The following is a 13,278-nucleotide window of genomic DNA, read 5'->3' as shown; positions in this document are numbered from 1 at the left end:
TGGCGAGTCACTAGTGGCCGCAAATGGGTTGAGCTAGTGCATATTGGGTATAAAAGAGAGGCTCTAACTGGTTGACATCATGTGTCCGATACTTTCCTCAGCTTGCTTTGTCCGGATGTTTACTTGTTGTGACGGTTCAGAGTTCAGCTGGGGCGGCTCAAACTGGGCAACTGGGCAGATGGGGCATCTGCACCTGGGCAGAGCCCTCCTCAATGAGTACGAGTACGTTCCATGCATGGGCTATTGGTGTCCATCTTGAGACTGGTGAGCGCCCATCTGCCTCCCCCCTGTACCTCTCCAAGGCCCAATAAGACACAATTCGTCATCTGTGAGCTCATCTTGCGGGCAACGCACCACCCACACCAACATAACAAGTAACCCTGCCGTCCTTCCTCGCGTCACTCCATGGTCCATCATAATAAATATCCATCCTCCAGTCCGCCGCGCCCATCCTCCTCAAGCGAAATTCCTTGATTCTCTGGTTTCTGTTCCTTCTCGCTTATTCTCCACCCCTTCTTTCGCTTTCTTTCGCTTCTCTCCGTCTAGCCAGCGAGCCAGATCTCATCCTTCTCGCTTAAACAGAGACCGATTCTTAGCCTTGCCTTGGTACTGGTTGGCAAGGCTGGCATTCCCCATCCTCTAACAGCTTCAGAAATCCCCAGATACTGAGCTGCGATGGACGGGAGTACAATCACCCACGTCCTGTATCCTCGACAGGTGTGTATTTTATCCAACACTACTCTAATGGATTTTCTGACTGTTGCACCTACAGAGCCAAGGGGCCAATCGAAATCAGGGCTCCAACTCACTGTCGGGCATCATTTCCACCCTCGTTCCTACCTTGGTCATTGCGGTCGTTGCGTTCACCGCTTTTCTCTTCGTTCGCACTCGCTATAGCCGCGTCTACCGACCTAGAACCGACGACAGGATCTTGGACAAGGGATGGACCACTCCTCGTTCCGGCTCGGGCTTCTTTGGCCTCCTGCGCAATTACAAGTCTCTCCCCGATTCCTACGTTCTAGGCCACAACTCCCTTGACGGCTATCTCTGGCTGCGCCTACTCAAGGTCTTGATTTTGGTGAGCTTTGTGGGATGCTGCCTTACTTGGCCTGTGCTGTTTCCTGTCAATGCGACGGGACATGGCGGTGAAGAGCAACTGGACATACTGAGCATGAGTAACGTGGCCAATCCCAACCGATACTACGCCCACGCTGGAATTGCCTGGATCTATCTCGGTTTCATTACCCTGCTGGTCGCGCGCGAGAGGCTCAACTTTGTCGGTTTGCGACGAGCGTACTTTCTCTCTGCTGCGCATGCCCAACGCCTTTCCTCGAGGACCATTCTGCTCATGGGTCTCCCCAGCGACTACATGGAGGAGAAGGCTCTCCGCCAGATGTTTGGCCCCCGTGTTCGCAAGATCTGGCTTCAGACAGACTGCAGTAAGCTTGAAGACGATGTGAAAGAGCGGCAGAAGACCGCCTTGAAACTGGAGGGTGCCGAGATGAAGTTGATCAAGCAAGCCAACGCCAACCGTCTGAAGAGTGAAAAGAAGAACAAGACTCCAGAATCTTCTGAGACGGTCGGCTTGGAACCCAAACGCTGGATCAACCAGAAGAAGCGTCCTTCGCACAGACTCAAGCCCCAGCTCTGGAAGAAGGTGGATACTATCAACTGGTCGCGTGGGAAACTTGAGGAACTCAATCGTTACGTTCCAGAGCAGCAAACTGAGCACCTCGACCTGAAACACACCAAAGTACCTGCTGCATTCATCGAGTTCGACAACCAGACCGCTGCTCATAACGCCTACCAGTCGGTCGCACGCGAATCCCGGACCAAATTCTCCCCTCGATACATCGGCGTCCAGCCCAACGAGGTAGTCTGGAAGAACTTGGGTGTCAGCTACACCTCCAGAAAGTCTAAGATGTTGATCGCAACCATTGTCATCTGGGTCATGGTCATCTTTTGGGCAATTCCCGTGGCTTTTGTGGGCGCCCTATCCAACATTAATTATCTGACGAACAAGGTACACTTTCTCAGCTTCATCAATGATATCCCCAAGGTGATCTTGGGCGTGGTCACGGGTCTACTGCCTGTGGTGCTTCTGGCAGTTTTGATGGCTCTCGTCCCCATATTCTGTGGGCTTTTGGCAAAATTTGCTGGAGAGCCGACCTTGTCAGCGATTGAGCTCAAAGTCCAGTCTTGGTACTTCATCTTCCAGGTGGTACAGGTCTTCTTGATCACCACATTCACGTCCAGTGCGTTCCATCCAGTTGAAATTATTGAACCCGAACCCTGCTGACCATGGAATTAGGTGCCAGCGCCGTGACCACACAGATCATCCAGAATCCCGGCTCTGCGCCAACTTTGCTCGCGAAAAACCTACCCAAAGCATCCAATTTCTACATCAGTTACTTCATCCTCACCGGTCTATCACAGGCCGCTCTGCAGCTGTTGAATATTGTGCCCCTGCTCATGTACTCTGTGGTGGGCAAGTTGTTGGACAAGACGCCACGGAAGCGATACAATCGATTCACCAACATTGCCGGAATAGGTTGGGGCTCGACATATCCCAAGTTTGTCCTCTTGGGCGTCATTGCCATCACATATGCGTGCATTGCACCGCTGATCTTGGGATTCGCCACGATTGGATTCTGTCTTCTCTATCTGATGTTCAGATACAACTGGCTTTTCGTCCTGGGTAACAAGGTCGATATGAAGGGCGAGGCCTATTCTCGAGGTTTGAAACAACTTATGACCGGCGTGTACCTCGCATCTATCTGTCTCATTGGCCTTTTTGCTATTGGCTGCAGTAAGAGCGCCAGTAGCGCCGGGCCATTGGCTATTATGGTGGTGTTCTTGGTTGTTGTCATCATCTTCCAGGTCTTGTTCGACCGCGCGATTGCTCCCATGGAACAACATATGCCGCTGGAGCTGTTGAATAGCAACAAGTACAGTACGACCATCATGGAGCAGCTGATCGATGAGAAACAATTCAGCCATGGCGATATCGAAGCAGAGTCGTCGGTCCGTGCGGACTCTGTTCCAACAGAGGCAGGATTCGCCAAAGAGGAAAGTGTTGGTGATACCCCTGGATCTCACGCTCAGTCAAAATCGCCACCGTTCAATTTCTTGAGTCGGCGCATTGAGCCGATGGCTCTCAAATTCTACGAAGCCAACAAGAAGATCATCCCCGACTCGACGGATTCGGAATCATGGATCCCAGGATATACATCGGAGGAATACGAACATGCGTACCTGAACCCTGCGATCACCGACCCCAGTCCTGTCATCTGGCTTGCTAGGGACGGATCTGGCGTCAGTGGATTGATGGTTGCCGAAAACAGAGAAGCGGGAATTCAGAGCACCGATGAACGAGCCGAGCTGGATGAGAAGAACAAGCTGGTTTGGAGCGAGGAGCAAGTCAAAGAGATGCCCTTGTGGCGAAGATGGGTCAGGTATTGAGCCACGGGGGTTTGTGTCTGTTCGACTGTTCTGATGTTTATGGGTGATAATTGATGGAAGTATAAATGGCAATAAGGGACAAAGGAAAAGAAAAGGGAAAGGAATGGGACGAGGCAAAAGCAACCATGGTCTTTATGCACACTTGATGCTGTGCCTTGTTATGGGATACCCCTTGGGCATTGCGAGAATGTGGCAGAACAGTCCAGATAGGACTTGCTACAGTAATTAATTCATTCATTTGTAATGTGTGCAGACTCGAAAGCAAATAGTGACAGATGATATCTGATGGTAATGATGGTAGAAGTTTTACTTGGACTGTGTATTACATAATATCTGCGTGTATCCATCGACGTCATTTCCATCTCGAAATTCCGACGCGTCTTGCCCGGTCGAGATCGCAAAACTTGTTTCTTCCCATCGCAACGTGCTTCTACACTCCTTGTGCATTGACTACGTGCGTCTTGTAAATTTCTCTAATGGCACTGCGACAATGACCACATGAACCAAGATCGCTCTTCAGGGCAACTTATTCTAGGCATGCCCCCAACATGGCAGACCCGGCCTACGAAGACGACGAGGACAATAATGACACACTCATTCGACGAGTGCTGGTATGTATTTCCCATTGATGAACTGACATGTACTGGCCTTGTCTCACTCTGTGTAGTCGCTGGGCCTTGCTCCCATACGCATCCTGACCTCTCGCGCCGCCATCAAAGCCTACCTCTCGACCATCCTCTTTCTGGGCACCTCGACCGTCCTCCTCGCCCTTTCCTCCACCGCCTATGCCTTTTTCTATTACAACTACATTCCACAGATCAGTCTTGAACGCGTCCTCTACTTGCAGTATGGCACAGATTTCCCTCCGTATGCGACGGCGGCGCTGGACACAAACGCACTGGTCTCGCAGCAGGCGTACAATGTGGAGTTGATCCTGGACATGCCTCGCACCCCGACCAACCTGCAGGCCGGCAATTTTATGCTGGATCTGTCCCTGTTGGGCTCCAAGGGCGTGCCGGACGCCGTGTCTTCGTGGTTGGGCAACATCACGGTCGAGAACGTGCTTCATCACTCGCGGCGGCCTGCGATCCTGCCCTACGCGTCCCCCATCCTGTCGCTCAGCCATACCGTGCTCCACCTGCCCTGGCACCTACTCAACTTCCGCGATCTGGATCGTTCTCGCTTGGTCGTGCCCATGTTCGAAATGCTGGTCTTTCCGAGGGGCGCGCGAAACGTGCCGACCCACGCCAGACTCGAGGTGCAAGCCAGCAGTGTTCTGCAGGTGTACGATGCGAAATTGGCCTTCAGGGCAAAATTCCAGGGCATGAGGTATCTCGTCTACAACTACCGAGTGACGTCTTTTGTGGTCTTCACGGCCTTGTTTTACGGCGTCAGTGTCACGAGCATGGCCTTGGGATGGGCCCTGATTTCGCATATGCTATCAGGCAGTGGTGCGAGGCAGGGGAGGATCAAGATGGAAGGACGAGATGGCACGACGACGAACACGCCTATCAAGACAGAGCAGGGATCGTCCTCGGGCGCTGCCACCGCCAAAATCAAGACAGAAGACGAGGCTGAATCGTCCGGTCCGTTTGGTGGCGGTGGTGGTCTGTCCCTCTCCAATATCTCGGACACGCCGACCCAGTTTCCCACCGGGAGAGGCCGACTGCCCTTGTCCTATCCGGGACGTGCACCCTCCGAGACAGAAGGGAGAGAAAACGTCGAAGCGGAAGAAGACCGTCTGCGAAGGCCTATGGGGCCAGACGAGGCTGCCGACGACGAAGACGAAGGAGACTTTGAAGGGTCAGAGCTCCGCGGCAGACGGCTAGAAGGTGACTCGGGGATCGGGACCAGCATGGAAAGCGAGCACGCTGGATCAGGGGTTGTGCGAAAAAGAAGTTCGAGAAGTTTGCCCAAGAGATGAAACCGAAGTCCGGACAGTGGCAGGAAGAAGAGGATTTCATGACCCTCCCGGAACTGTATATCATACCTACACATCTATATACCCGACGAAAGAGAGAAAAGAGCACAGAATTATCAACCAACCGTCTATGAGCACCCATGCGAGTGGCTTTTCTTTTTCTCGTCTGGTCCTGTCTTGTTTTATTCTGTCCCATCTTGTCCCATCTTGTCCCATCTTGTCTTGATTTATCTCGTCTAGGTAATCTAGCATCTATATCTATCGACTCCATCCTAAGAATGGCCAAAGCTCTTGGTTCTAGGAAAGGAAACCATTCGCAGGACAGCTCCGCCCACCAGCTGAGAAAGAATGCACAGCTCAGCTCGACTCGACTCTACATCCTCCCGGCTCCTTACAAAGCTCTGTGTGGGGAAAAAAAAAGGCAAGTTGAAGAGCAGTTTGTATGTTATAGCTCTCTCCCCATGGCCTCTCTCGGTGTCTCTGTCTTTGCCGGTGTCCCTCCCTCTCACTCCCGTTCTCTTCGCTGTCTCACAACTTGGCCATTCCCCTCCGACCCGTCTGCTGCTGCTGCTGCTGCCGCTGCCGCTGCGGCGCGCGCTCCAAGTCCCTGAAGCGCTCATACTCTGCCAGACAGGCGGGGTTCCTGACGGTGGAACTCGTCTTGACGACCTGGCCCGAAATGACGCGCTTGACGGCGACCTCGACCTTTTTCCCGTTGACCGTGTAGGGGATCTCGCGGACCTGCTCGATGAATTTCGGCACGTGCCGCGGCGACAGACCCTCGCGGATGGCGGTGCGGAGCTGTTCGACCAGTCCGGGGGTGAAATCTGCGTCGTGGCCGGGGGCCATGACGACGAAGAGGAAGACGGTTTCGTCCTTGTCGTGCGCGCGCCGGCGCCCCACGCACAGCGTGTCCGAGATCAGCGTGTTGAACTGCGGGCCTTCGACGATGTTGTAGACCTCGGACGAGCCGAAGCGGATCCCGCTTGGGTTGAGCACCCCGTCGCTGCGCCCGAGGATCTGGAGGCCCTTGGTCAGAGGGTTCATGACGATGAAGTCGTGCTGGGCCCACACGTCGAGGTATTCTTCTCCGTCGGCAGCGGCGGTCTTGTCGGTACTGTTGTTACTGAGTGGAAACTTTTCAAAGTACGCCTCGCGGTATTTCCGGTGGTCGGGCGTGTCGCCCCAGAACCTGCACGGCATGCTGGGAAAGGGCTTGCGGCAGACGAGTTCGCCCGGGCGGCCCTCGGCGGCGCAGGACCGGCCCGTCTCGCTGTCGAGGATGTCGCAGTCGTGACCCAGCGCCCACATCTGCATCTCGTTGGCGTAGACGGGGCCGGCCGGGTTGGTGGCGATCCACGACGAGGCGATGTCGGTGCCGCCGGCGACGCTGGATAGGTGGATGCGTCGCGGGAACGCGCGGTAGAACCAGTGGAACTGCTCCCCCGTGAGCGTGGCGCCCGTTGTCGTCACCAGGGCGAGGCGCGACAGATCGAACGCGTCCGGCCGGATGCCCGACTGCTCGAGCTCGAGCAGGTAGCGGGGTGACGTGCCCCAGTACGTGGCGCGGAACTGGGCGCAGATGCGCAGCATCGTCGACGGGTCCGGGTGCAGCGCCCCGCCGTCGTAGCAGACGACCTTGGCTCCCACGGACAGGTGGCCGTTCATGACGTTCCACAGGATCCAGCTCGTCGACGAGAACTGGAACACGGTCGACCCTGGACCCAGCCCGTTGTGTAGCAGCGAGATCTTCTTGTAGTTCAGCACCGACATGTGCGGCGACACGATGCACTTGGGCTCCCCCGTCGTGCCCGAGCTGTACACGATCACCAGCGGATGGTCCGTCGGCACGCGCGTGTATGTCAGCTTGTCACCGGCCCGGGCCTTGGTGAGGAATTCGTGCAGCGAAATGGCGCCCCCAACCGGCTTGATGTAGTCCATGTGCTGCTGCCGGTGCGGGCGGTGGCACGTGGGCACGAAGACGAGGCGCGGCTTCGCTTTGGCCGCCGGCAGCGCCTTGAGCACCTGCATGACTTTGCCCAGCATCGACGGCCGCGTGCCACGCACCGCCACGTCGACGTCGGCGAACAACCACTTGGGCTCGACCTGGGCGAACCGGCTGACGCAGCCCGAGACCCCCAGGTCCGGGGACACGGAGGTAAAGATGGCGCCTATGGACGCGGTGGCCAAAAACAGTACGATGATCCAGACCGAGTTGGCCATCAGCCCGGCCACGACGTCGCCCTTCTTGATCCCTCGACGCACCATGGCCGAACGCGCCACGCGCACCAGCTCCGTCAGCTCAGCCCAAGTGATCTCCTCTGGGTCGTCAAGGCGATTCTCGCGTAGCCCGACCAGTGCGACGGCATTTGGATTCGCGGCCGCGTTAGGAACCAGCACGTTCTCCGCGTAGTTGAGTCGGAGGCCCGGGAAGAAGGTCGGAATGTCACGCAGGCGTGCTTTCGGATTGTATGCCAGTTTCGTGTGCTTGGGCAACGAGGGCACAATCCCGCAGTACTCGTACAGGTCGATCCAAAACTGGTGCGGGTTCTGCACCGTCCAACTGTGCAGCTCATGCGAGTCACGCAGCGACTGCGAGAACTTTGTGTTGACGTGCTGGCGGTACCGAGACATGGGCGGCGCCTCCGGGTCTGCTGGTGTCCATAGTGGCGTCGGCAGGGATGTGCTGTTTGAGTCTGTACTGGAACTGGGATTTTGGTTCCTAGATGGGGTCGAAGACGACGAGGATGTTCCTGGACTGTCAAGTGTCCTTTTGGCTTGATCCCGATACTGCTTGGAGCAGTACTTCATCGGCAGTCCGACTGCATTACAGGACGCTGGTGACTCTGACGGCATTATGGCTTTTAGTAAGAAGTCCCGCTTCTCTCGATCTCTTTCAAGGCGTTCTACCCGTTGGGTTTCTTTCTGTGTCGAACAACCTTGACCGCCGCCTGCGAACAGAACCTCGATCAAGTAGGAGCTGTTGTGTTCTTGGTGTGCGACTTTCTTTCTGGCAATCTCCGAGCAATCAATTAGATACGCCAATTGCACAATCACTGCCGTTGTAGCTGTATTGTCTTTACTCTTGTCCTGTAGTCTCGCGAAGCGCCTTGGAACAATTATATCTCCCTCTTCTGTTCTTAGCTCTATTGGGCTCTCCCTCTCTTTTCATAAATGAAATAAATCACAAGGAAATCAAGCTCAAAAAGAGGGTGGCATTGGAGTAAATGAATGGGAACGAGGACGGATAAAGCCCGGATCGTTTGGAGCTACATATGTAGGTAAGAAATAGTATAGCCCGAGTATTCGTTGAGGAAACAGAGAGAGGGTACGGATCGAGCTCGGGCGCCACGCATATACTCCCACTACCCATGTTGGAGAGAGCCTCGGCAATAAGTAACAAAGTTGTGTGCGATAGCCGCGACAGCAAGGCTGAGGATTGGGGGAGAAGTGGTGGAAGACATTAAGTTGGGGTCATTGGAGGGTGTGACAAGGATGAGTCATGCTTGGCAAGGCTGCGTGCGGGGAGTGCAAACTGCGACAGACTGCGAACCTTCACTCTGATATCGAGGAAATAACCGCTCTGTTTATACGTCCTAGAAAATATCCCCGCTATCATTGCTGCAGACTATGTCTCTCACATCGGTCTATTGAATCACCTCTTCCACTTCCCCGTCTTGATCTGCAACTCAGGCAGCCGCAGCGCCAGACTGCTCATCACAACACTTACACTACTCGCCGCCATGGCGATGCTCGCCCAAACCGGGTTCAGCCTCCACCCGCCATGGTGCTCGTTCGCTCCAATAGGAAAGAATACCCCCGCCGCAACAGGGACCAAGCACAGGTTGTACACCGCTGCCCAGGCAAAATTCAACTTGACTCGTAAAAACACCCGTTTGGCAAGTCTAACGAGCGAGAGGATAGTATTGAGGTCGGAGTTGAGGAGGATGAACGATGAAGTGGTCATTGCCACATCAGAACCGGAAGAGAGTGCAATGGACACATCGGCGGCAGATAGAGCAGGGGTATCATTTGTGCCATCACCCACGAACCCAATGATCTTGCGACCATCCTTTCGATCCGTGGGTTCGCCAGAAGATAAGCCTTGCAGCTCGCGGATATAGCTGGCTTTGTCCTGTGGAAGGACACCTGCACGCACGTTGCTGGCGGGAATCCCAAGCTGGGAGGCGATGGCCAAGGCCGTAGTTTGATTGTCTCCTGTGCACATGTGAATATCGAGCCCGACGCTGCGTAGAGATTCGAGTACTTGGGGTGCCTCAAGGCGGATCGGGTCTGCGATTGCAAAGACAGCCAAAGCCTGATAAGATGACGATGACTTGGCCTTCTCAGCGTCTTCCGGCACCTGTCGAACAGCAAAAATAGCGGTTGAATGACCGAGAGATTGGTGCTTCTTGAGTATCGGGTTGAGGTAGAAGTCGTCGCCTTTGATCGTTAGGGCGACTTTATCTTTGGTGGCAGAGAACTCCGAGCCCGAATTTTCAGCCGGACAAAGGTTCTGTAAAAGTCTCTCGTTTCCGATGGCAATCTCATATCGTGAGGTAGAGGAATCGCCTTTGACCAGAAATTTACCTGTCATTCCCTGCCCGGGAATCTCTTTGATCTCCTCAAGGTCAATCGAAACACTTGTCGAGTGCTCCGCGCAGTAGCTTGCGACAGCTTTTGCGATCGGATGCGCACTTGCCTCCTCGAGCATGCGAGATGACGCTAGGATAATGTTCTTGTCAAGTATCGCGTCACTGCTTTGACTGTTCTGGATACACTCAAAGTCGGTGACCCGCATTTGGCCCTCGGTCAACGTACCGGTCTTGTCGAAGACAATAGCGTCCAATCGCGATGCCTCCTGGAATGCCTCACCACCACCTTGTACGAGGACGCCTTGTTTCGCGGCCAATCCACCCCCAACGAAGAGTGCAGTGGGTGCGGCAAGGCCAATGCCACACGGGCAAGCCACCACGAAGACGGCGATGGCGAACTCAAGAGACCAGAACGGCCAGCCTCCCTGCGTCACATCAAGCCATGCCTGAGGAAGGGTTCCGGACAAGCCCAAACCCATCCAGATTACCCAGGTTGTGATGGCAATGAGCGTGATTACTGGGACAAAGTACCCTGTGAGGATATCTGCAATGCGCTCAATGGGTGCTCTTTTCGCCTGGCCTTCGCGGACAACGCTTACAATCCGGTCTAGCATTGATGTGCCACCAACGCCGGTCACTCTAATCCGCACAGGGTCGGATACATTCACAGATCCCGTAAAGACCTCGTCGCCAGCAGTCTTCGTGACTGGCTTCGATTCTCCAGTTAGCGAGCTCTCGTCGAAGAGAAATGTGCCTTGGCTAATGATGACGCCGTCAGTTGGGGGAGACGTTCCGTGAGGAATCTGAACAAGATCGCCTGTCTCCAGCTGATCAACGGGAATGGTTTCGGTGCTAGCGGATGCATTGTCGCTCGTGTCCTCTTTGACAAGCAGAGCAGTTGAAGGTCTGAGATTGCTGAGCATCGCCACAGCATCACCAGTCTTGGTCTTGCTGTAGGCCTCCAGGAAGCGACCAATCAGGATGAAGAAGGTGAGGAAGGTTACTGTGTCGAAATAAGTATCCGAGGAACGATGCTGGTCCATGTCGGTTGATTTAGTCGTAGCATCCATAATAAGAACAGCCAACGAGGAGAAATAGGCTACCGAAGCTCCTGCACTGATCAGAAGATTCATGCTGCCAAACCGGTAAAATCGACGTAGAAGGGGTATTTTGCTGTTCGGCCTCCACATCGCCTTGATTTCCTTGTATGCGCGGGAATGGAAGAGATCTGTGCCAAAGAACATGACCGGTGTGGTCATGAAGAAAAGTGCCCACTCGAGCCGCATAGCTTGACCGGCTAAAATGGGCTGTTCCCACCAGCGCCTCGTAGAATTGGATTTTGGAACCAAGCTCATGTACACGACCCCGACGATGAAAGTGGGGATAGCCACTATGCCGGTGAACAGTAGCCGCCAAAGGATATGCTTCATTTCTTTCCGCTGTAATCGTCGCGATCGCTCTTCTAGCGTTGGCGGATGATATACACTTGCCTTTAAAGCATCATGCGACGCATCGATGGCGGCTATGAAGCTGCGTACATTGACTTGGCGTGAAGGCCGGTAGGTGACGGTGATGATCGGGTCTTTCAGCGTGGGTGGTTGAGTTATGGTATAACTCGGTTCGTCAACACCTGAGAGTGCAGAGTGGATAGCGGTTGTGATATTCTGAGGACAATGTTCACAGTACATGCCGTCGACCTTGAGCTGGATTGTCCTCTCTTCTCTTGGGGCCCCGGCCGACTTGGCAGTGCTCTCTAATTTGATAACAGACGCTTCATAACCCAGGTCCTCAATCTTCTCCAGTATTGCTTCAAGATGTTGTTTCCCGCGGAAGATCACAAGGCCGCGGTTCCCAACGAGGTCAATGTTGACATCTTGGATGAACGGAAGCTCCTCAAGTCCCCGGGAGATCGTGCCGACACAACTTCCACAGGTCATCCCTTCAATGCTGAGGGTAACTTTATGGCTCTCGTGTTCATCGTCAGAGAGAGGCTTGTCCTGCACTAATGGCTGTGTATCATCGATGACGGCCTCATATCCTAGCTCTTCAATCGCTTCGACGAGTTTGTCCGAGTTGCTTTGGGGTCCTTGATAAACCACTCTTGCATCATTCCTCATTAGATTGACATTTACTGAATCCACAAAATCTAGACTGTCAAGGCCCTTTGTGATTGAACTTGTGCAAGAGGCGCATGTCATACCGCCAATCGATATGGTGGCAACATAGTGGCAAGGTGCACTCTCTTCTCCTGCGCCATCGACATTTTTGCTTGACAGCTTGTGTTCTGCCAGTGTGTCGTCTGAAATCGCGGCCTCTTCGTCGGTAGATGTCTGTTTCGGATGCGCTTGCCGGCGGCGCAGTCGCATAAGAGAAGACCATGATAGTTTTGGCCTTGATCGTTGGCCTTTTTCGCGTTGACACGCCTTGCAGTTTTCTATGTGTTTGCGTTGGGCACGGGACATGAGCCAGCGGGATCGAGAGAGCTGGGCGTTTGCAGGGCGTGGTGACACATCGGAGTCGTGAGACTGAACCCCGTCGGCTCGGATGGTTGTGACATGCTCGACTTCGAAAGCTGACTTGATTAGTTCACTGACAATGACTTCTCGTGTGGAGTCCTGTGCATGTTTGACGCGGATGGTTTGGTCAATAAGTGAGACTTGGATGGACTGGATTCCTGGGATTCCATTTAGTGTATCTTGAACATAGGACACGCAAGACGGGCAGTGGATGTTTGACACTAAGAACGTGGAGGTGTAGGCCATGGCTGGATGAAGGAGCAAAGAGACGTGTAACACTCAAGGCGTCTGGTCGGTCTGGAAATTGGCAGACAGTACAATGGCTTCGTGGAGAAAGAGATGAGATACGACAAGGACAGAAGCAGACATATTGAAGTGGCTCAGTCTTTATCCTCCCATATGATATTGAGAGGTTTGTGCGTACAGCGATTCAGCAGATTTCACTCGAAAACCTTCAGTTAGATCAAACACGGCATTGAGTTGATGATAGGTCGAGAAGTCGTGGATCATGCAGTGGATGAGAGCAGGATGCGCGACTTGTGCGTTAAATGACGACGGAGTGCAAGAATGTCATAGAAATGGTGGAGAAGACACGCACCGGGATGACACAGGCCAATCACGTGCATCTGATCCCAAGATGATCACGTGCAGATAGCAATCCTGCGACCTTCACTTCTAATAGCGAAACTAGTCGCTTTCTTCTCGAACTCGACATTCCTCCAACCAACAATACCAGGTCTAACGCTCAGCCATTTCGTCTCCCCTATTGAAATTGACAGATTGT

General features: G+C 53.9%; 4 protein-coding genes across 4 annotated transcripts; 2 read left to right on the top strand and 2 right to left on the bottom strand.

The window, feature by feature from the left end:
* Window positions 1-675: 675 nt before the first annotated feature.
* Z517_02932 (uncharacterized protein) lies at window positions 676-3,462 on the top strand (the record flags this gene model as incomplete). The annotated part of the gene is made up of 3 exons (XM_013432040.1): window positions 676-717; window positions 773-2,255; window positions 2,312-3,462. The coding sequence occupies 3 exons, from the start codon at window positions 676-678 to the stop codon at window positions 3,460-3,462; spliced, it is 2,676 nt and encodes an 891-aa protein (XP_013287494.1).
* Window positions 3,463-4,010: 548 nt separating this feature from the next.
* Window positions 4,011-5,386, top strand: Z517_02931 (uncharacterized protein; the record flags this gene model as incomplete). Its single annotated transcript, XM_013432039.1, has 2 exons — window positions 4,011-4,073; window positions 4,130-5,386. The coding sequence occupies 2 exons, from the start codon at window positions 4,011-4,013 to the stop codon at window positions 5,384-5,386; spliced, it is 1,320 nt and encodes a 439-aa protein (XP_013287493.1).
* A 525-nt stretch (window positions 5,387-5,911) lies between these two features.
* Window positions 5,912-8,239, bottom strand: Z517_02930 (acetoacetate-CoA ligase; the record flags this gene model as incomplete). Its single annotated transcript, XM_013432038.1, has 1 exon — window positions 5,912-8,239. The coding sequence occupies one exon, from the start codon at window positions 8,237-8,239 to the stop codon at window positions 5,912-5,914; it is 2,328 nt and encodes a 775-aa protein (XP_013287492.1).
* A 799-nt stretch (window positions 8,240-9,038) lies between these two features.
* On the bottom strand, window positions 9,039-12,740 carry Z517_02929 (uncharacterized protein; the record flags this gene model as incomplete). The annotated part of the gene is made up of 1 exon (XM_013432037.1): window positions 9,039-12,740. The coding sequence occupies one exon, from the start codon at window positions 12,738-12,740 to the stop codon at window positions 9,039-9,041; it is 3,702 nt and encodes a 1,233-aa protein (XP_013287491.1).
* Window positions 12,741-13,278: the final 538 nt, after the last annotated feature.

Source organism: Fonsecaea pedrosoi (assembly GCF_000835455.1).
Source record: "Fonsecaea pedrosoi CBS 271.37 unplaced genomic scaffold supercont1.2, whole genome shotgun sequence".
NCBI lineage: Eukaryota > Fungi > Ascomycota > Eurotiomycetes > Chaetothyriales > Herpotrichiellaceae > Fonsecaea > Fonsecaea pedrosoi.
This window is presented reverse-complemented; position numbering and strand designations above follow the sequence as displayed.